This window comes from Barbus barbus (genome assembly GCF_936440315.1).
Source record: "Barbus barbus genome assembly, chromosome: 3".
Lineage (NCBI taxonomy): Eukaryota > Metazoa > Chordata > Actinopteri > Cypriniformes > Cyprinidae > Barbus > Barbus barbus.
The window spans coordinates 15,673,985-15,697,804 of NC_136731.1; the positions used below are offsets into that span (position 1 = coordinate 15,673,985).

General features: G+C 40.3%; 1 protein-coding gene across 1 annotated transcript; it reads right to left on the minus strand.

Moving 5' to 3' along the window:
- Positions 1-815: 815 nt before the first annotated feature.
- LOC306860107 (neuronal pentraxin-2-like) lies at positions 816-22,234 on the minus strand (the record flags this gene model as incomplete). The annotated part of the gene is made up of 5 exons (XM_079401642.1): positions 816-1,043; positions 4,061-4,240; positions 14,673-14,917; positions 19,808-20,024; positions 21,800-22,234. 5 exons carry the CDS (start codon positions 22,232-22,234, stop codon positions 816-818), a joined length of 1,305 nt encoding a protein of 434 aa, XP_079257768.1.
- Between the last annotated feature and the right edge of the window lie 1,586 nt (positions 22,235-23,820).

Sequence of the window (23,820 nt, forward strand, 5' to 3'; positions counted from 1 at the left end):
TCATGTCAAAATCCTCATAAACGTTTTAAAGACACCCCAATTTGGGATTCACAAACTGAATGAAATCAAACTAGCTTGACGAGGTGAACCACTGCAGTCAGACCTTCTCCTGGGAGCTTCAGAGAGCTGCAGGTCAGTCCTTGGCAGCTTTGCTACTTTAAGGTTTCTGGATGTCAGATCTGCTCGAGACGGCAGCTGGTGAGGGACAGCGATATTAAAGAAGATTTTTTTTAAATGCGAATGTTCCCTCCACTAATCTCTGGATCATAGACATAAAGACACTTCTATCTGAATGCCTCTCCATATGTGCAACGTCACAGTCTAGCACATTCATTCATTTTTAATAAATCTTATGTTGAAACTATGCAGTTGAATTTTTTCAGGGGTTTGAAGGGCATCGGCCTATACACAACATGACAAAAGCTCAAAGCGAAAATGGCTAAAAATCCATCTTTTACTGCAGTTCTTAAAATACCCATGAGTTTGTGGAGAGAAGAAATTTTTGAAGGACGCAACACAGAGAAAAGCATATATAATATCAACAAGAAAGGTTTGCTTCAGCCAGAGCCGCAAATACTTGAAAGTGCAGACTGATTTTTTTTTCTTTTTCTAATTAATCACAGTCATTTTAGTTATTGGTCAGGCTGACAGCAAAGTCTCAACAAACATAAAGCAGAATAGAGGACAAAATAATCCTTCATGTGAAAACATGTAAACGTATGTTTCTTTTGAACCGTCTTTGTAAGTTCCCAGAGCAGTATTGGGACGTGGGTTACCTCTACAACGAGAATGCTTCCAAATTGACAGACGTGTCCTTAGGAATCAAAGAGACGGTCTTCACAAATCTCCAGTGCTGCTTTTGTGGCACCGCCAAATACTTCCACGTTGGCATCAACCCACGGCACCACGTTGCCAGGCATGTAGGCTGAGCAGTTGGCCATAGCAGAGATGTCTATAGGACGCAGGACTCTGTCCCACATGTTGAAGTGGCTTAACTCTCCTACGAAGGCTTGAGTGGCATCAAATCTTCCACCTACGATGTCCTATGGAATAACAGCACACGTCACTAAACTATGGATACAGTAAAAACAGTAATATTATAAAGTGTCATTACAATTTTAATGAACTATTTTCTATTTGAATATATTTTAAAATGTAATTTATTCCTGTGATGCAAAGCTGAAATTTCAGCTTCTTTGCTCCAGTCTTCAGTGTCATCATTATAAGTATTCACTTTTGATCAATGTAATGCATCCTAGTTGAATAAAAATACCAATATATTAAAAAACAAATCTTAACTTTTGAATAGCAGTGTTAACAGACATACTGGACTTTATTTTACAGTATGTCTATTTACAATGTACTTACCTAAGAAAGTACTGGGTAATAACTACATGGGTTAAGTTTAGGTTTGGTGGTAGGTTCAGAGTAAGTATTATTACTAAGTTATTGTAATCACTATAATCGGTACGGTTTCACTTTATTTTAAGGTGTCCTTGTACTGAGTAATATTAATTAACTACATATACTTACTATATGGTTTGGCTTAGGCTTACTTACGTAATAATGCATAATTATTGTTATTATAATAGTAAGTACATGTGACGTGTAACAAGCACACCTTAAAATAAAGTGTTACCTAAGTACATAGTATGTGGAACAGGACTGTAAAATAAAGTGCTACCCATTTGTTTTATTTCATTGTTCTTTTCATTTCATTGCTTTCATATCTTTAGAGTATTGATTTAGAGCACTGCATCTAAAGTCATACACATTCAGACAAAAGCCATTGTGTTTTTGAGTGTCCTGTCACAAGGGCAGCATTTTTATGTTGAGCCCTTAGAAACCAAGATCCTCCTAAGTTCACTTTCAGGAGAGGTTTATTAATCAACTAATTGCTCAGGCAATTTTGCTGATTTTGAAAAATACAGTATGTAGCTTTACACATTTCTAAAATCTTTGACTATCAGTGTTTTTAAAAACTCAGCAAACTGGGACTCTGCTCTGATCCAAACTCTAATGAGCCGCTTTGCTATCTGCTACAGTATGTAACCTTCTAATGCTAACTGATGGAAGCTCACAGGAGACTACACTAAAATCTTCTGCATGGGAAATTCTGCTGAGACCTGAAGTTAGTTAATCTGTCTACATACTTTGTAGCTAGCTGACTGAATAAAAACACATTCGGTGTAATTCTACAGACATCTGATATTTCTTTAATGCCAGTCAGCCCAACATCAGCCAAATCCATGGGTTTAGCCTGCTGGGTAAGGAAGCCAAGTTGATATGACCCAGTTTAGGTTGATAATCATTCATAATCAGTAACCCAGTGGTGCTGGGTTGGGAATACGGTATGAATGAGATCACGCAAGTTCAAACGGTTCTTTGAGTGTCGAGACCACTTTGTCTATCCATTTTTGTGGCACTCATGAGAGGAATACATTTGTTAAATATAGGAAAACTAAATGATGCAGAGAAAAGAGAGGATTTTGAAACTGCCTGAAATGAGGAATGCATGGTTTTTTTTCTTGTGTTAAAAACAGTTGAGTAGTGACCAGGAACTGAAACAGCCAGAATGGTGCTTGAGAGGAGTGATTAAAAAGGCTTTAAATGCACACAGTAGGATCTTGTTGAGTCACATACTATAGCTTTTTGCTTTTTTATAAATTTCAGTGTTTATTACAGATTTTCAGTCTGTGCATTTCTTGGCGGCACTCAACACCTTATGCTTTGGCCATAGTGGGTCTATTTTTGTTGGCAGTGAATTAAAAAATATACAAAATAACTGCATTTTTTAGAGTTTGCAGCTTAACTAGTAGAGTGTGAGAATAGTAATGCCAAGGACGTAGGTTCAGTCCTTAGGGAACTGATTAAAATTCATACCCTGTATGCACTGCCAAAAGCAGTAAAAGCATTACTAATGAAGTTGAGGAATTCTGTGATGTTTTGTTGTTATTAGTTCTAAAACAATCCATGTGTTTAATACAATTACAGAAATGTGTATGATAATATCAACATAACAAAACATAACAAAATCAAAATGAACTTTGCATATAAGACAACTGTCAATCCTTCAGAGCAATGAAGTTAAATTAAGGTTCTTTGTTTGCACTGATGGTTCCATGAAGAACCTTCAACATCCATGGAACTTTTCCATTGCACAAAAGGTTCTTTAGAATGGAAAAAGGTTCTTTAGATGATTAAAATGTTCTTCAGACTAAGAAATATGGTTATTTTAACAACTTTTCACTGTAAGGTTCTTTGGAGAACCCAAAATGGTTCTTCTATAGCATAACTATGAAAAAACACCTTTATTTTAAAGAGTATTTTAAATAAATATGTAGCTTACAACACAAGCATATTCATTTTTAAGAGTTCCAATTTTACTGCACAACAGGAATGGCCCAGGGGTTTAAAAGACAATTAATATTCAGCAGGATTATTGCTTTAACTGCACTGACACTATCAGATGAGAACAAAATTTGAACGCAACTGACACTAACTTTGCAACATCGACACTTATTGAACTGAATCAACACTGAACTGAATAATGAGCTGAATAATGACACTATTATCTTCTGTAGAGCTTCTTTACAAATTAAATTGAATTTGTTTCATAATTGATAAATTGTACAACAGAAACCCTGTCATATTTTCCTGCTTATTAATGTGTAGCTGCTTTGAAACAATCTGTATTGTATAAAGGGCTATATAAATAAATGTGACTTGACTTGACCCAGCTATCAGCTACTATTCTATCACTTCTCGCAATTTAGGTCACAGATTGTGCTTTTTCATGCACTGCTAAGCAGTGTGAATGTGCTCAATTATCAAAGTAGCTCAGTGTAGGTGACCAGCAGATTATGTGTCACATGTGGACTTGTGTGCTTGCTATCTGTGTCAGATGTAACATTTCTCTTAAGAAGTCCCTGAGCTCAAGTGCTGCTGAGAGGTGACGTCTTCTCATCATCGCGTGTGAAGACTTATTATTATCGTTTGCATGTCTTCCTCGTGAGGGATCAGCTCTTTTACGTCCTCTCTCTCACCCTCATGTGCTCACCTGTTCTTGGCCCAGGATAATGACTCCTCCAGGTTTAATTGGGTGCCAGGGGGCCAAGTTCTCTCCAGTCCCTAGTCTCTCTCCATCCTGATAGGCCTCCCAGAAGCCATCTCTGGTTGTCCAGGTGATGCAGATGTGATGCCAGCGGCCGTCACTCACGGAGAGAGGAAGCTGAGCTACCTGTGACAGAAAGGACCAAACCGCAGGGGGTTATTACTGTGGAAACTGATGGAAAAGTGCATATTTAAGAAGTAACTGCTTTCATAGTAATTATTCAGGAGATGTATGTTGGTTTCCTCCATTGTGTCCCTACAGACATAATCCTGAAATGCCTCACTGTAACTCACTTCCCATCAAAGAATATAACTAGATTTGCTAAATAAAAAGTGTAAGTGTGTTAGTCGCTGTCACGATGCTAAGGAGTTTTGAGCTGTTATGTGGTTCTGGGTTGTTGGCCATGTCAAAAGAGTCCAGCCTCGATCCCTAGATATGACTCAAGTTCTTCTTTACATGCAAGTCTATGAGTCTGATTGCTTAGAACTATCACACTTCTCCTCAACAAGCTGCACAATTTGAGTGGGGTTATGCACCAAATTTAATACTCAAGAAAGGGATTTGGTTCAGATTGCTAACCCTAAGTGAAAGAAACAGTTTTTCAGCAATTTTTCAAAATACAGTTATTTCAATCATAATCCATTTGATTTGGAATTTTATGCAAGGATGAAACATTTCCTCACAGAGATTTTGCAATGTTAGTCACTTTTTTTAGTCACTTTATTTGTCCATAATCCATAATAAAGCTTCTTCCAGTAAAAAAATAAATAAAAATCCCCTGTTGTCTTCTGACATCAAAATCCCTCAACATGTTTGTTTTTCATACTGTTTTGGACAGTTTTTGCTGGTACACAGTGATTGATCTGTGCATATTTCTCTCCTGATTCTGACAAGACTGGAGAAAACAATATTAGGGATTGTGGACTATTTTGGCCAGAAGCAGTCGTTTGAAGTTAAAACGTATTAATGATGGATTTGTTTCTTACAAACACATAGCTTTTCACTTTACAAGACGTTAATTGAAGGACTGGAGTGGTGTGGATTACTTGTGAATTATTGTAATGTTTTTATGGTACCCATTCACTGTAGAGGATCCATTAGTGAGCAAGTGATAAAATGCAAAATTATCTCAAATTTAGTCAATTTTCAGGAAATCTTCAATTTGGGTTGAACTATTCGTGAGTACACTTTGTTCCATTGACTTCTATTTATACAAATGCAATTGGGGGAGATAGGCAACACAAGCTTATGTGAATTTTGCTGCTATTCAAAGTTTAAGTGAACTCTGACCTTCAAATTAATTTTACACCATCTTCACGTCATCATGTGACCTCTTAGGTTTTGGATTACAGCGTTGCTGTAAAGTGGAGTAGATTGCATATTTTTACATTTTCAACTGTGTTATGTTTGACGTCATATTATGACTGCTGCAATGTCTGTAGAAATTTAATATAATTTAATATAAAGTGTCTCGATGAATCATCATAACAAACTGCTATCTATAAAGTTGTATCTGACACCCCACATACTTTAAAATATTTTATATAGTTAATCTCCAAGCTAGATACACATTGAGTTTGACAGCTACTGCACCTTGAGACTAGGCCTTTAGTGCACTTATGTAGTAAGTAGGGAACTGAGTTATGCAGAAAGTAGGAAAACACAACATTCAGACAGAAGCAACGAAGCACTGAGGTGTGATGCATTCACTGGAGTGGGAAAAAGCACTGAAGACACACTCGACAGGTAATCATATTCAGCATGGCAGCTTCTCTCTCGATTCTCGTCACTTTCTTGTTCTTTCCAGCTTGATGTACACACTCACTCAGACACACACACACACACATACACACACACATGCGTACATGCACACACTGTACATGTATAATGCATGTTGTGCAGGGCTGTGGGGCAAGATGCCTCTCTCAATAAGCAAGATGCCAAACTGACACTTCTTGAGTGAGGTATCAGGGGAATTAGCAGGGCAGCAGAGCTCATTCGTTCTTTTCCCATCTCTCGCTCTCTCAAGACCCTCAGGTTACACTAAACAAAAACCAGTGATGGTGCAATCTCCTCCAAAATGATCCAGAGATACAGCATCCATGGTTACTGAGACATGCTAACCTCATTTACGGATGAGATATTGGAAGCTAATTTCCCCCAAAGAAAAGCAGCTCAGTTTCATGTTCTGGATTTAGAACCACAAAGGACATATTTAAATCATTTATGTGCGCTTTAATACTAAACTTTGAAATCATCGAGGGTCTTGTGCAACAACAGCCTCTGAAAGCTAATCAACTAACTTTCGTTTTTTATTAAAAGTGCATGTGAACATCTTTTGTGTCTCAACATGCATTGCCAACATGCAATATCTTTAAGAAATGGGTATGTTGAAGTTGTACAACACAATCTAATTTCAAGGGTCATCATGCATTTTAAAAATGTGTTCCGATAATAGTATGGTGGGATATCTTTATATGGTATTTCACATATTTTTGAAGGATGGATTAACTGGATATTGAATTTTACAATTAAGGAAAAGATGGGTACCGATGGGTGTCGGTGCAAAAAGCACTACAGTGTTCTGTGCGTTGTTTACTGGCCTAAGTCAAAAAAAGCCTGCCTAACTAGTCTTACATTAGTACAGTATTACATTCTGGTCTCTGGTAGACACAAGTCCCTCCATGCAAGTCTGCGTATTGTACAGCAGGCGAAAAGACTGACCATAAAATAAGTACATTACTTAATCATTTGAGGTGTGGGATGAGTTACATGCTGAAGTTTAACACCTTTTATAAAATTTCTAGCAGTCAAAGAATATATACAGTAGGCAATGTCAATATATGAGCCGATATTTTTCATTTTTAATTATCAGCACCAGTCATTTTCCCAAGTTTTTCTGTTTAGTTAATAAGTGTCTTAAGCAGGACTTTTGTTTTGCAAATGATCCAAGTGTCACGGTACACACAGCAGGGAGGAACGAGGAACACGCAGATGAGGATGTAACTCAAAATAACAGTCTTTAATGAAGACATCAAGGCAGGGCAAGACAAGGCAAGGCTGACACAGACAGGAACACCGGGGAGTAACGAGTAGACCAGACCAAATCAAACTGAACAAACAGGACTATAAATACACAAGATAATCATAGATAACGAGACGTACACGGCTGGACAAGAATTAACTAATAATCACTAGACGAGGAATGGAAACAAACCAAAAATGGACACAAGAGGCGGGAACACATGACACACACGACAGAGGACTGACACCAAGCCATGTGAACTGGCTGCAAACAGGAGAGTCACTGAAGGTGCACGATCATGCAACTGCATATGTCATATTGACTGTATATTGTAAGTAAAATTAGATTTATTCGATCAGTGAGTGCACTGGTTTCCTTTTTATGAATGTTTTTGCAATTTCTTTGTTTTTGAAAATGCCATAAAAAGATTACAGTGATTTATTTTGAATAAACCACTGTAAATTTTAATTTATTACAATGATTTATTTCAAATTATTTTAGTATTATGTAAAATAAATATAAATTTAATTTCAGCATTTGTTATTATTGTGTTATTAACCATCTTTAAATCAAATACTGTGAGAACATATACTATATATTGGTTTTATATCGCTAATAAATCAGCATCAGCCATCAAAATGCCTGTGTCAGTCTACTACTACTATCTAATTATAGGTGATCTTCAGCCCTGTTCATGTGTCCAGAACTTGTAATGTTAAAACATTAACATTAATCAAATACCTAGTGATTTCATGGAGTGACTACAGGGCGAGAGAAGACAGTTGAGCTCATGCCTCCTGTCAGATGCAATTACAGGACTAGTTCACTTCCAGAGTAAAAAATTCCTGATAATTTACTCACCCCATGTCATCCAAGATGTTCATGTCTTTCTTCTTCAGTGGAAAAGAAATTAAGGTTTTTGAGGAAAATATCCCAGGATTACTTCAATGGGAGCCAATGGGTTGAAGGCCCAAATTGCAGTTTCAGTGCAGCTTCAAAGGGCTCTAAATGATCCCAGCTGAGGAATAAGGGTCTTTTCTAGTGAAATGATTGGTCAATTTCTAAAAAAGTAAAAACGTATATACTTTTCAACCACAAATGCTCATCCTGCACTAGCTTGACCTCAAAGATTATGTAATCAAGCACGCATGACATAGGCAGAACTACCGACCCAGTGTTGACAAAGTAAACATGCAAAGAAAGTCAAAGCCCTTTACAAAGGTAAAACAGCAATGTCAGCCGATTTTGAAGTTGGAGGAGAAAATAAGATAGAGTTTTTCACCGCACCCTACCTTTTTGAACCGAAGTACACAGATGACCACAGATAACCACGCGTGACCTTTACAACGTGATTACACAATGCATGAAGATCTGCATGCGCATTGCAGAGCTAGTGCAAGATAAGCGTTTGTGGGTAAAAGGTATATACATTTTTTTTAAAAGAAAATGACAGATCATTTTGCTAGAAAGACCCTTATTCCATGGCTGGGATCGTGTAGAGCCCTTTGAAGCTGCACTGAAGCTGCAGTTTGGACCTTCAACTCAGAAAAATCCTGGAATGTTTCCCACAAAAATCTTAATTTCTTTTTGAAATAGACATGAAAAATAGAAAGAGAAAAGAAATAGAAATAGAAATAGAAAGACATGAACTGCCATGACTCCGGTCTGATCAGCAGGTTATGGTGTGTGTGTGTGTGCGTCTTTTTGTACGTGTTTGTTGTTGAGATCACGTGGGTTTTGTTTTGACAGTTTGCCATGTGCTCGTTGTCTTCGTGGTTCCCCTCCTCATCGTTAACTCATTAACTACTTTAGCTGCCATCACACCTGTGACTAGTTAATCCATCTATTCTCCTTCTATTTAAGCTCCCCTCGTGTGTAGTCTTGTGTCTGACTGTTGTGGTGTGAACACGCTATGCTTCGCTCGTGACCTACTTCCGGTTTAGTCGTGTTTTGTCCTGCCGTGTTTTCCTAGGCTCCAAGTTCAGTTTAGTGTTTTCAGTTTTATTTCTCTTCTGTCACCTCTCTGCCTCTCGTTCTCTGTTCCCCAGTTCTTGTCCCGGCGTTCCCGGAGCTGTGTTTTGTGGCTTCTCCACTCCTGCCCCTCTCTGTGCACTCAACAGGGAGCTCTCCACTCTGATGTTGCATCAGCACAGATGCTGGGACTCTGTGCGCTGTTCTCTCCCCACCCTGACGTTGCATCAGCACAGACGCTGGGACTCTGTGCGCTGTTCTCTCCCCACCCTGATGTTGCATCAGCGCTGACGCTGGGACTCTGTGCGCTGTTCTCTCCCCACCCTGACAGGACCGCTGTGACCCAACAGGGCATTCTCCTTGGCCAGCATTCCACCCAGTTAACAGCCGCCTCAAGGGAAGTTGACCTATTGACAGCCCAGGTAGCTGAACTCAATGTCCAGGTGCAAGAACTCCAGCAGGAGGCCCTGGACAGCCGGCCTGCTCCCTCCCTTGTCTGTTCTCCACCCCAGGCTGAGCCAGAACCCCACGCCAACAGTCCTCCGCCCTAGGACGGAGATCCAAATTTGTGCCGGGCCTTCCTCTCCCAGTGCTCCTTGGTCTTTGCACTCCAACCTCGCCGTTACGTCACGGAGGAGTCCCAGGTGACGTTAGTGATCACACTCCTGAAAGGGAGGGCTCGTGATTGGGCAACTGCTGTGTGGGATGCTCGTGCCCCATTCTGCGCCACATTTCAGGATTTCCGAGCCGAAATTATTAAGCTGTTTGACCGATCTGCTCAGGGTGACAAGGCAGCCTCCCAGCTAGCACGGATGAATCAGGATGGCCGCTCAGTCACGGACTATTCCATCCAGTTTAGAACACTGGCGGCTGCCTGTGACTGGAATGAAGCTGCCTTGCGCGCTAGGTCTCGGGAGGGGCTGGATGATGAGATCCAGCATGAGAGTGTTACTCACAAGCTGCCTCATGATTTTGACTCCCTCGTGGAACTGGCTCTGCGTGTGGAGGGGCGTCTTCAGCGTCGCCGTCAGCGGTGGACTGCTCGACCCTCCTGGACATTGGGCGAGGCAGCTCCCAGTTCTGCCCTAACCTCCTCACTCGCAGTAGCTGACCCGGAGCCCATGCAGGTGGGACGTCTACGTCTCACAGCCAAGGAGAAGCAGGATCAACTGGCTCGAGGTTTCTGTCTGTATTGCGGGAAAACTGGACACAGAGCCACCCGGTGTCCTTTAAAAGCCGGGGCCCATCAGTAAGCCGGGGGATTCTGATGGGTGCTTCTCCGTGTCTTGAGTCCCCCAAGTCTCATACCCTGCTCCCTGTCTCCGTTAAATATAAGGACACCATTCACTCCTGTTCTGCTCTTGTTGATTCAGGAGCTGATGGCAATTTCTTGGATATTTCTGTTGCGGCGCAGTGGGGCATTCCTGCCATTCCTCTCCCTTCTCCCATCTCTGTTAGTTCCCTCAATGGCCTTCTGCTCTCCTCCATCACCCACTCCACTACTGCAGTAAGTATAGTGGTCTCTGGCAATCACCGTAAGGTAATTGAGCTGTACCTCCTTGATTCCCCGGGTGCTCCTGTTGTTCTGGGGCACCCGTGGTTGGTGCAGCACAACCCTCATGTGGATTGGTCAGGGAATTCTGTGTTATCTTGGAGTCAGTCCTGTCTTGCTTCTTGTTTAGGTGCTGCCCTGTCTTCTGTGTTTCAGGTGGAGACAGCTGATCTTTCCGGAGTCCTGGCGGAGTACCACAATCTTTGCCGGGTCTTCAGTAAGTCTCAGACCACGTCCTTACCTCCTCACCGGCCGTACGACTGTGCCATCGATCTCCTCCCAGGCACTTCTCCACCTAAAGGGCGTTTGTACTCCCTGTCTGGTCCTGAAAGAGAGGCCATGGACAAGTATATTAAAGAATCCTTAAATTCCAGCCTCATCCGTCCCTCTTCCTCACCTGCTGGTGCTGGGTTCTTCTTCGTAAAGGATGGCTCCCTGCGGCCTTGCATTGATTATCGGGGTCTAAATGACATCACCATAAGTTCTCCACCAAGTTAGACCTCCGTAATGCCTACCATTTGGTCCGTATTCGTGAGGGGGATGAGTGGAAGACAGCCTTCAATACCCCTACGGGACACTTTGAATACTGGGTCTTACCCTTCGGGCTTACTAACGCCCCAGCTGTCTTTCAGGTCCTGATCATTGACGTGTTGAGAGACATGGTAAACAGATTTGTCTTTGTGTATCTCAATGATATCCTCATCTTCTCTTCCTCCTTACAGGTACACACTCAACATGTACGTCAGGTGCTACAACGGCTGCTGGAAAACCAGCTTTATGCCAAGGCAGAGAAGTGTTTGTTCCACGACAAGTCAGTTTCGTTCTTGGGACGTATTATTTCAGCGGAGGGGATCAAAGCTGATCCCGCTAAGGTAAGGGCCGTAGCCGAGTGGCCAACCTCTGACTCTTGGAAGGCGTTGCAGCGGTTCTTGGGGTTCGCCAACTTTTATAGGCGATTCATCCGGAACTTTAGCCTGGTTGCTGCACCCTTAATGGCATTCACCTCACCCAAGGTACCATTCAGGTGGAATTCTCAGGCTTAGGAGGCCTTTGATGTTCTTAAGTCCCGTTTCATCTCTGCTCCTGTTCTTTGTCTTCCAGATCCTGAATGGCAATTTATTGTTGAGGTAGATGCCTCTGAGGTCGGGGTAGGCGCGGTTCTGTCCCAACGGTCCCCTAGAGATGAGAAGGTGCACCCCTGTGCCTTTTTCTCTCACCGCCTGAGCCCTGCAGAACGGAATTATGACATAGGTGACAGGGAGCTGCTGGCAGTTAGGCTAGCTCTGGGGGAGTGGCGCCATTGGTTGGATGGAGCAGCACGGCCCTTCTTGGTCTGGACGGATCACAAGAACTTGGAATATATCTGTTCGGCCAAGAGGTTGAATGCTCGCCAGACCCGCTGGGCACTCTTCTTTGGGCGGTTTAACTTCTCCCTCTCGTATCGACCGGGTTCCAAGAACAGCTGACGCCCTTTCTCGTCTGTTAGAGGGTCCTGGGAGGGATGTAGCTCCTGACACCATTCTCCACAAGGGGGTGGTGGTGGGATCCCTCTCTTGGGATGTCGAGCGGCAGGGAAAGAAGGCCGTGCGGGAGGGGGAGGTCCCGAGGAGGTGTCCGGAGAGTTAGTTGTTTGTGCCGGCTGCGCTGCATCCTGAGGTCCTCCAGTGGGGTCACGAGTCCAGGGTAACCTGTCATCCAGGGGTTCGGAGATCGCTGGCCACCATCCGTCAGCAATTCTGGTGGCCATCCATGGCCCAGGATGTCAGGCAGTTTGTGTTGGCTTGCTCTGTGTGTGCTCAAAATAAGACTTCTAACCAGTCTCCTGTTGGACTGTTGCAGCCTATGCCCATTCCCTCTTGTCCTTGGTCACGTCTGGCCCTTGATTTTGTCTCTGTCCTTCTCCCATTGAGAGGCAACACCGTGATTCTGACGGTGGTGGATCGCTTCCCCAAAGCGGCCCATTTTTTTCCCTTGCCCAAACTCCCCTCCGCCAAGGAGACCGCACAGGTGGTGGTGGACCACATCTTCCGGATTCATGGTCTTCCGGTGGATGTGGTCTCCGACAGAGGACCACAATTTGTCTCCCGGTTTTGGAAATAGTTCTGTAGACAGATCGACGACGAGTCTGTCTTCAGGTCTACAGAGCTCTTCGCTGCCTGGCATCACATAGTCCGAGGAGTCAGCAGCTACCGTGGGTCAAGTATTCCCACAATTCCCTTCCTGTAGCGTCCACAGGTATGTCTCCCTTTCAATGTTCCATGGGTTACCATCCACCTCTTTTCCCCGCTCAGGAACCCGAAGCTGCGGTCCCGTCTGCTTTAGCCTTCGTCCGTCGGTGTCGTCGCACCTGGAGGAGGGCTAAGGAGGTCTTGGCCCGGGCTTCCAGACGGACCAAAGCAGCAGCTGATCGTCACAGGACTCCTGCTCCTCAGTACGTGTGTGGTCAGAGTATGGCTTTCCACCAAGGATCTGCCTCTCCGGGTGCCTTCTCGTAAGCTGGCACCCAGGTTCATTGGGCCATATCGCATCACCAAGGTTCTGAGTCCGGTGGCAGAGCGGCTCAAGCTTCCTCACATGCTTGGTCGGGTTCACCCTGTCTTTCATGTATCCAGGGTTAAGCCTGTGTTTCATTCCCCTCTTCACCCTGTTAGTTCTTCCCCGACCCCCCCTCCCCCTGATCAGCAGGTTATGGTGTGTGTGTGCGTACGTCTTTTTGTATGTGTTTGTTGATGAGATCACGGGGGTTTTATTTTGACTGTTTGCTATGTGCTCGTTGTCTTCGTGGTTCCCCTCCCCATCGTTATCTCATTAACTACTTTAGCTGCCATCACACCTGTGACTAGTTAATCCATCTATTCTCCTTCTATTTAAGTTCCCCTCGTGTGTAGTCTTGTGTCTGACCGTTGTGGTATGAACACGCTACGCTTCGCTCCTTACCTACTTCCGGTTTAGTCGTGTTCTGTCCTGCCGTGTTTTCCTAGGCTCCAAGTTCAGTTTAGTGTTTTCAGTTTTATTTCTCTTCTGTCCCCTCTCTGCCTCTCGTTCTCTGTTCCTGTCCCGGCGTTCCCGGAGCTGTGTTTTGTGGCTTCTCCACTCCTGCCCCGCTCTGCGCGCTCAACAGGGAACTCTCCACTTTGACGTTGCGTCAGGACTCTGTGCGCTGTTCTCTCTACGCCTTGCCCTCTCTGCCTCGTGGAGTGACTGGAGGCTTGATTGGACTGATTCCCATTTCCTGTCTCCATTCTTTGCCCTGATTTACAGCTCCCGGCCTCCTGTCCTGGCCGAGTTTTGTGTTCTGAGACTTTAATAAATATTTGAATTGAACCTGCAATTAAATCCGTGTTTTCCCTTGACATGAACAACCCGAATGACACGGGGGTGAGTAAATCATCTGGAAATGTTTTATTCTAATCCTTTAATCCTTGTAATGAGCAATTTTCCAATTTTATATGTCTCTGAGCTATGCATAATAAAACTTGTTTGAAATTTTGTGTTGCATGCATGTCAAATAGTGTATTTGTGTGTGTGTGAGCACAGTAGTTGTCATGAGCTGTGACAAATTAATTTTTAAAAGTACAAATATTCAGTGCAGCCTCTCAATTAACATAAGTTCAAGAAAACTGCACAATAATTATACATTTGATACAATACATGCTGTTTAAAATAGTTTTAGATTAAATTTAACATCTCAAATGGCAGTTTAAGTGGTATTTGATCTTCAAGCCCCTGCATGTAATTTGTATAAAAAAAAAACAGGCTATGAAATCCTTTTATATAATAAGGTCATTTAAAATGAACTACCATATTTTTTCCTTTAATCATATTTAGACAAGTGCTATTTTTAAGACAAAAGACACCTATGCTATAATGCCAGGTTTTTAATCATTGTCAACAAAACAGTTATTAAAACAGTTATTGTTATTCATTCAATATTAGGGAAATCTGACATTGTTCCAAAGAAACAATGAATAAAAACACAAATAGCTTTGCTGTATCTCATAAAGGCTCACCTTATCATTGACGAGCAGCTCCATGGGGCTGTTTCCCCACTCTATCAGCACAATCTCATTGGCTTGACCCGGAACGCCATAAGAGAACGGGGTTCCAATTCCAGGACTGGCTCTGGACTTGAGCCACATACACACGGTGAAGGCGTACATCTCTGGCAAGCTCTTCTTGATGCGGCCATACAGGTAGTTGGTGCGCAGAGGCAGAGACACCTTAAAGTCCTCTGGAGATTTGAATGCACTGTTACCTGCGAAGAGAATCGAGGGAGAGGTTTGCATTGAAGGACAGGAAGATACAAATTAGCTGCTGCTGATGCTTCGGCGTTAATTGGTTGCTTTGCAAAAGTGGCTCGATTTGTGCTAACACTGATCTGAATTCTGAATACAACTGGCCATCCAGTGCTAACAGATGGGGCCTGAATAAATACCATTTCCAAAAAGGCCAAAAGGAGCGGTAAAGGCAAACAAATGATTGTAAATAGCAAGTTCATTTAAATGCAGACATTCTCACACAAAACTAAATCTGCCACAGCCAACACATTCTGCCACAGTGTTTCTTTGTTTCATCTTTCAACATAAAATTGGCCCAATGCATTGAAGTTTATGCAGTGAAGTAGCTAAAGGTTTCCCCGATGCTGTGTTGAGCGCTGGTCAATCGTTTAAAGTTTTAACAATGACCTTTCAAAGTGCAGCCAATGATTTACAAGCAATCTGCATGATGGATGCAATGCCTGCCTTTACCATGACTGCTCCAATTTTGCACCTACAGTGCTCTCCATAAGTATTGGAACAGTAAAGACAAAATTGCTCTTTTGGCTGTGGAGTCAAGACATTTGCAAATATGATTAAAAGATTAATTTGAGACAAAACTACAGAATGTCACATTTTATTATTAGCCATTTCAACACATATACGTATGTTTTACCAAATAAAAAGAACAGCACTTTTAGAGTTCATCCCACTCATTGATGTGAGCATAAGTATTGGGAAAGTTGAACATAAGGCAGATATAAAAGATTAAAAGCTATTATTTAGTTGCAGATCCCTTGCGCACAATCACAGCAGTGAGTCGTGACCCATAGACATCACCAGCCTTTGAAATGCTTTTTGGCCAGCCTTTAATGCAGCCAATTCCAATTGCTGCTTGTTTTGGGGAGTTTCTGCCTTTACTCTCCTCTCCAGCTGGTGAAATTCATGTTCAATCGGATTTAAATCTGGAGATTGACTTGGGCAATCTAAGACTTTCCATTTCTTTGCCCTTATAAATTAACTGACTGAACTGGCAGGGTGTTTTGGGTCATTGTCCTGATGCAATATGAAGCACTTCCCAATGAATCTGGTGGCATTTTCTTGAATATTGGTAGGCAAGATGGTTTTGTACCCTTCCAAATTCATTCTGCTACTGTCTTCATACATTAACTCATCAGTAAAGTTGAGGGGGCCTGTTTCAGAGTAGAGGTGGGAATCGCAGGGTAGCTCACGATACAATATAATCACGATACATGGCTCACGATAACGGTAATATCATGATATCCTGCGATTCTGCGATTATCGATATATTTCAAGAAAATCATATAATGATACATCACGATATCTCTAAACAAAATGCCCGTGAAAAGGTTGTGTAAGTTTTCTTTCTTTATTCAAGTCCAAACTGTTAGAAAACAGCAAAAAAGTTCTGTAAATCAATTTTAATATGTTGAGTAGGCTAAATTAATTGTTTTATTCTTGGACTTATTAAAAGCTTACACTTTTATTTTTCTCTGTGTGTAAACAAACACATTTAACTGCTTATCAAACAGAAAAAAAACTAGATAAATAGATAGATAGATAGATCGATCGATAGATATAATATAAACCTGGTACATTTAAAAATGTACCTGGAGTGCTTTCTCAACCTTTCTACTCCTCGCATCATAAAAACGGAGCCCCACACGAAGAAATAGCCGTTCACATCACGTCTTTTGCGCACTCCGAATTTTTGCACTTGAATTTTACCCATGTTTATATTACCATTCAAAATTTTGGGGTCAGTAAGATTAAAAATAATTATAATAATAATACTTTGATTCATTAAGGAAGCATTAAATTAAGTAAAAGTAACAACCTGATCTCATGACAAAAACGTACCTGTGGGAACTTTTTCGCAAGATGCGAAATACGAAATGCGCCATGTACGTTTCGTGTCTTATTTGATGTGAAATGTCCACTGAGTGGCGCTAAAAGAGTGTTTGTTTTTTCCCCGGAACAGATGAATGTACATATGGTACGTTTTATGTGACGTTGCTTTTGTAGATGTCACCGTAGTTCTGACTTGAAATGTCTGTTGAGTGGGGCTATAATTCTAATGCTCCGTGACATTTTAAAATAACATACTATCTGCACTACACCCAAACCTACCCGAGAGTATGAACAAAAGCGATTGTGACATAAAAACGCAATTGCAAGCATACAGTTTTAACTTGTTTTTCAGTCTTTCATCTTTTAGCTCTTTCCTCATGAGTCAGTGGGTTCCGCATCTTAAGTCCAATTCCGTGCCAGCTGAGCTACCGAAAAAGCTTGTTCAAAGTAAAGTGAACACACGTAAAGTGAAACTGTAATCATAACTGTGTACGAAAACGATTGCAAATGCTCGCTGTTTTACCAGCTCTAGTGTTAATTTCTGTTGGAAACTGCAGTGATATGTACTTATTGCTACATATTTCGCATCTTGCGAAAAAGTTCCCACAGGTATAGTACGTTTTCATCATGAGATCAGGTAGGACAGTAAAGACATTTAGGGTAAACGTACCTATTAAGCACACTTCCATTTTTGAGATCAGATTATAAAAACAAAAAATAATTTATTATCCTACTTGATATCTTAACCAATTGATGTGTTTGTTATTATATACCTCCTGTAATTTCAAGTCAGTCAGATCATTGCACGTTGAGATACGAGTCTCCATGTGTTCACACTGTCTGCCGGCCATTTTGAAAGCTGTCTGAAAACTTTCATCAAAAGAGTAGCCCCTTAAATTAGTGTTTTTTTTATATAGACGTTTAAGTCTTTATTTTGGGTAAATTTCACTACTTATTTTAAAATTAAGAGATTAATGTTCAGACTTTTGCATATTATAACCTGGAACTTGTATGTGGAAAATAATTACATTAAATCCAAAAGATAGTTTTAGCAACATAGCGCAGATGCTACAGAACACAGTTAGCTGACTAGCTGTATAAGATTGTGTGCAACGCTAACATATTACTTCACAGGCATTACTGGCTTGTACTTTTACATTCATAATATTATAAATTAACAGTTTATTGCTGGTCTGTGGTTTTACAGTGCTGCAATTTTTATAGATTTCATATTATTTTAAGGTGAGCTTAAAGGGGAAAACTACTATGAAAATCACACAGTGTGACATCAATAAGAAAAAGTATAATTTCATAGATATTGTTAATAATAGTTGTTCATATTAAAATATGTATAAACTTAATACATGACCTAGAATATTTATTTAGCAAAACCTGTTATTTTAATAAATATTACATGAAATTTATTAAAAATTGTTGCTGCTCCGATTAAGCTCAGTGTGTTCTCTTTAAGCTCTTTCACTTTGAATGTCTATGTAAATACTTCATAAACAGACTTTAAATATTAAGTGATGGTTGTCACTTTAAGTGGTTTTCTATGGAGTCTGTCAACTCAAATCTGCAGACTGCTCTGATCTTTGGCAACTAGAACCAACTTCTCCAGACTGTAAATCGGGGGGAAAAATCATATAGTTTATTCCAGTCTTAAGAGACTTTAGATAAGTTAACAACCATTTAAAAAGAGGTTTCATAATGAGGCTAGTTTCTATGTTCATCCCCATGAATTAAATGTTTTATTGGTTTGTTTTATTTGATTTTTGAATGTGTTACTTAGCTGAACGCTGACTAGTCTAGATGTTGCAATGTGCTTAAATGACACTTCATTATGAATATATAACTGATCGACTTGAATGCCTTGTTGCTTGATTTTAGTGCTCTGTTTTTTTGTGATTGACTTTGTACCTTCAAAAAATATATATTTTTACAAAACATTTTCCTTAAAACAAACAAGACTTTTTAATAAAACATGATGTGAGCTTAATGGGAACAGGGGTCTGCTTAAAGGGTACAAAAATATACCTATTTAGCACATAGTCATATATCTTAACTGAAAAGCTTTTGTCATTTAAAATAAAATTACATAGTTTTGTGTGAGAGATTAACATTTTATTTCAACATAACTTTTAGTACTGAAGATTTTGGTGAGCTTAATAGGTACATTTACCCCTATAATGTAAGAAAAATTATATTTCACGTAAATGTTTTTTTTTTTTTTTGATGTTCTATTCATCAAAGAATCCTGAAAAAAATGTATTGCGGTTTCCACAAAACTATGATGCACAGATGCTTTCAAAATTGATAATAAGAAATGTTTCTCCAGCAGCAAATGATCATGTTCGAGTGATTTCTGAAGGATCATGTGACACTGAAGACTGGAGTAATGATGCTGAAAAAGGCAGGTATAAAACCAGAAAACAGTTATTTTAAAATGAAATAATATTTCACAATATTACTGTATTTTTAATCAAGCAAATGCATCCTTTGTGAGAAAAAAGACGTGTTTCATGACCATTAATAAATCTTTCCGACTTTGAAGTGTTGAACGATATTTATTTAAATATTTATTTATTGTTTGTTTTATTGTTTACTTTTCAATACATTTTCATCCTTTGTTTGCTGTCATTCAATGTTTGTTTAGTATGCTTTCCCCTCAAGGACTGCTTTTGTTCTGTGATGTATCAAAACTTGACTTTTTTCTCTTCTAAGCCCAAATACAAATTTTCGCTGTGAATATGTGTATATCTCATGCTTGCTTTCTTTACCAGCTCATTGCCCTTCGGTGGTACTTTCTGCAATGGTTTAATGTGGAGTTCAAAGTGTGTATGGCACTTACATTGAGTGTGAAACAGATTTGACTAGTCTACCTATCCCATACTGGGTACAGCAGGTAAAAAGAAATGTTTTGAACTGGTAGGGCACCACATCAGTAAGAAAAAATGATGGATTCTATCTCATTTGACAAGACTGACTGAATAATTCATGTTTGATAGCAGCAATACTTTTCTCCAGCTCGGTGATCCTCTCCAGCAGTGAGTTGAGGGTGTTCTCGGTGCGTTGTCGGTGAGCGGTCGTCTCGTTGTACAGCTGGCTCTTTTCCTCCTCCAGTTCGGCGACTCTGGTCAGCAGCTGGCTCTCCAGATCAGTCAGACGGCGCTTCAGCAGGTCTCTCAACTCGTTGGGAAACATTCCACCTGATGTGTTGGTACGGAGCTGCTGCTGCAGGACAAAAGACCCAATATATTAATCTGCCTCGTACTGTTATAGCCAAAAATTGTTCATAATGAACTGCTGGGGATTTGTGAGTTGCTGAATTAATGCTGAATGCTTTAAGGGGGTCCCACTTTATATTAGGTGTATTCAACTACTATGTACTTCCATCAAATTATATTTAATATTACATTATATTTAGATGTATTTTACATTTAAATGTTTATACAAGTCAAAAATATAATTAAAGATCACCGAATCAACCTAATTACATTAATTAATACCAAACAAGCTATTTTTTACGAATTTTATCAAGTAGAAATATCTCTTTATGTTAAAAATTGAAGGTTACCACCTTTTCATTGTAGATACAATGTATGTATTGTATTCAGTGCTGCACTACAAAACATTTGCGACTATTGATGTATGAAGTATGTAACGTTTGGAACAGATTTATTATTATGGGTAGGTTTAAGGGTGGGTTAAGAACAAGGGTCAACGGTGATATTATAGGTTACACTTTATTTTAAGATGTCCTTGTTAAAGTGTAATGATACATTTAAGTACTGAGTAATATTAATTAACTACATGTACTTACTATATGGTTAGGGTTAGGATTAGGTTTTGGTTTAGGTTACTTGAATGTAATTACGCATAATTAATTGTTATTATAATAGTAAGTACATGTAAAATGTGTAAAAATGTGACATCTTAAAAAATAAAGTGTTACCAAATTATACTGTAGATGTAATTACAGGAATTAATTACAGATGTAATTACAATTAAATATAAGCACTGTAAAAACATGTATGTGCACAATCATTGTAGTTAAAGATAACATGTGGCTCCAGTTTTTAAAAAAATATTATTTAAATAGGTTGTTATTGAGTTTATAGTTATGTTAGATCAGTTTATTACATGTAGAGTTAAATGAAATAAACTAATTTAACCCTTCCAGAGTGAAAATGAGTATTAATTTTGATCCAAGGACCCTGTATGAATTCAAGTTTTTCATATTGGTAATATTCCATATCCACTTGGCTATTACCAAGAAGTGTTATGTCAATTGATTAATACACTAAAACCTTCCAATAGCCTTGTCAATTGGTGCATTTAGTTTCAGCAATTCTGTGAATGTATAATTTGCTCATTTTGTATTTTGTATGCAGCTACCCGAATTACACCGCACAGTATGAGTCTTTGAAAAACGCATAGTGGTGACTGATTGCAATTTCAGCTAAAACACTCTTGCTTCTAAAATGGGGTTTGTGCATCAATGCCATAGAAGAACAATTTTGGGTTTCGCAAAGAACATTTCAGTTTACATTGCTTAAAAGAACCACATTTTTCGTATTTTGAAGGACATTTTAATAACTAACTTTATAATTTCCACGATAAAGATCTTTTAGTAGTCACATGGACGTTAGAGGTTCTTCATGGAACCGTGGATGCCAATTAAGAACCTTTATTTTTAAAAGTAACGAGCAAAGTTCTTTGCACTATCAGTAGCCTATATCACTATCAGCTGAATCTGCATCTGCTCACTACTTCCCATCTACAATATCAAAGCGCGTTATTAATATTTAATTCAAATCGTGAATTCAAATAGAAAAAGTCCCTCCCTCCAAGTAACATGGCTCATATGACCTTGTTTTGACAGGCGTAAATCAAGCATCTCTAATAAGCAAAACCAATTTTCACAGATCATTAGAGCTCCATTTTCCTTAAAAGCATCACACATGGCTCTTAAGTGCCCATGATCACTCATAAGCATAAACTCTCACCTCCAGGTTCTCCAGACGGTCTTTGAGGCTCTGCATGGTCTTGCCCAACTGCTCCACGGTCTCGGTGGGGTCACGCGGCAGATCGCCCATTGTGTTTTTACTATAATCCTTCCTGCGCGAGCTGCCCCGTGATTTGGCTTCCGCCTCGCAGCGCGCGAGTTTGGAGTTGAGCTCTTTGATGGTGCCCTGCTGACTGACGATAGTTTCCTTCTGCTGCAGGATGGTCTCTCGAAGCTGAATGATAGTATTCCGCAGCTCTTCCTCCTGCGGACTTGTGCTTTGGACCCGGTTGGTCGTTTCCACCGGGCAACTGAGGTCGGTGCCCGCTGGCACGGCGGTGCACACAAAGCGGTTTCCCTTCGCGCCGCTCGCGCCAGCCACTTCCCCGCTCCCTGACGCGTATAAAAGCAGCAGTGCCACAAAAAGAGCACTCATTACGACCGTTTGCCTCTTAAAAACGAATAAAACTAGAGTAAACTCAGTTAGTTACACTAAAAAATCATACAATAAAACTAGATCTTCAAAAAAACATTTGTGTTTGCTATTTAAATAAAAATGCGTATAGCTCCACGACGTTGCGCTAATAAAAATAACTCAAAACAAGCACAAGACCGAAACAACACAGATTAGCTGTAGTTAGCCTGGAAATCCAAAGCTTTTTCCAGTACAAACCGAGTAAGTGAATATGTTAAACAAACTGTTGGAGTCCTTCTCACAGACGCGTCAAACGCATTTAACTCCCTGTCACTTTAGCAAAATCACTCACAAACAAGTAGCTGTCCAAACGAAGAGCTGTTTCTGGCGTTAAATGCCGACTGTCAGCGCTTTAAATCAGTGGTGCTGAACGGACAGCGGCGCTTTAACGGATTAATATAGAGACTCAGGCGCGCGCAGTTTGGCTCCGCTGGAGGAGCGCGCGGATTGAGTGAGCTTCATCTACGTCACTTACTCGCGCTTGATGCGAGTCACGCTTGTAATTTATATTGCCGTGGCTTTTTCTGGCCTCCCGTGAATGTTGCGTTGAATAAACAGTGCAGAGAGCTCTTTAATAAACTGCAATTTCAGCCAATAACTGCTTCTTGGCTAATTTAACCCTCGTGTACTGGAGAGATAACGTTCTTCACCTTATGTTTGAGTCCAGAAATGATTCATATGTCAAGTTAAACCACCTTGACAACAGTTGGTTAAATTTCAAAGGTTTAGAAAAGTGAAGTTAATTCCGGATCAGGTGGTTTTAAACCTTTTAATTGGTCTCCCATGCTGTCATGCCCTCATACAGATATTTTTTTTTGTCTTGTACTTCTGCTAAAATAACAAGAATAAGGACTTAGTTGTGTCCCAATTACATACTATACACTAGCCTATAGACTTCAGCTATCAAGTACAATGTTAAATAATATTATATAACACACTTCTCACACTATTTAAACTAAATAGGGTGATATACGTCCTCTTTTTCCTGGACATGTCCTGGTTTTATTGCATAAAATGGCTGGGTTTTGGCTGTTTGCATAATGTTTTCTTCATTGCTGAGAGTAATGACTGAAAAGCAGTTTGACCAATAGTGTGCAGGCGTTGTACATTATCAACCAATCATGGCGTGGTGTTGCGTGGTGAGAAGGTGGGATCTACAGAGAATGGTCAAAGCAATGCAAATACACATTCATAATAACTTCCAAAGTTGAAAAATGCTGCCTCTGCAGGCAGTACACAGAGGTAGGAAGACAACAAGGCCTGTCCTGATCCAATGATCAAGTCAAATTCTGTCCACTAAGATTCTTTAATTTGATTGTTTTTCTAATGGCAGCATAGATGCATCCTTCACAATCTTATGCGTTCGTTGAGCTAAAAATATAGATGGCTTCTGACAGTTGCAGTTGATGGTCAGTTTGTACATAAATTTAGGTTTTGACCAACTTTTCCCACTTGTGATGTAATTTGTAGTGAGCAATTAGTATTGTAGTATTTAAATATCCCCTTAACAGCAAAACAAACAAAGCCAAAACCTGGAAATTTTAGGC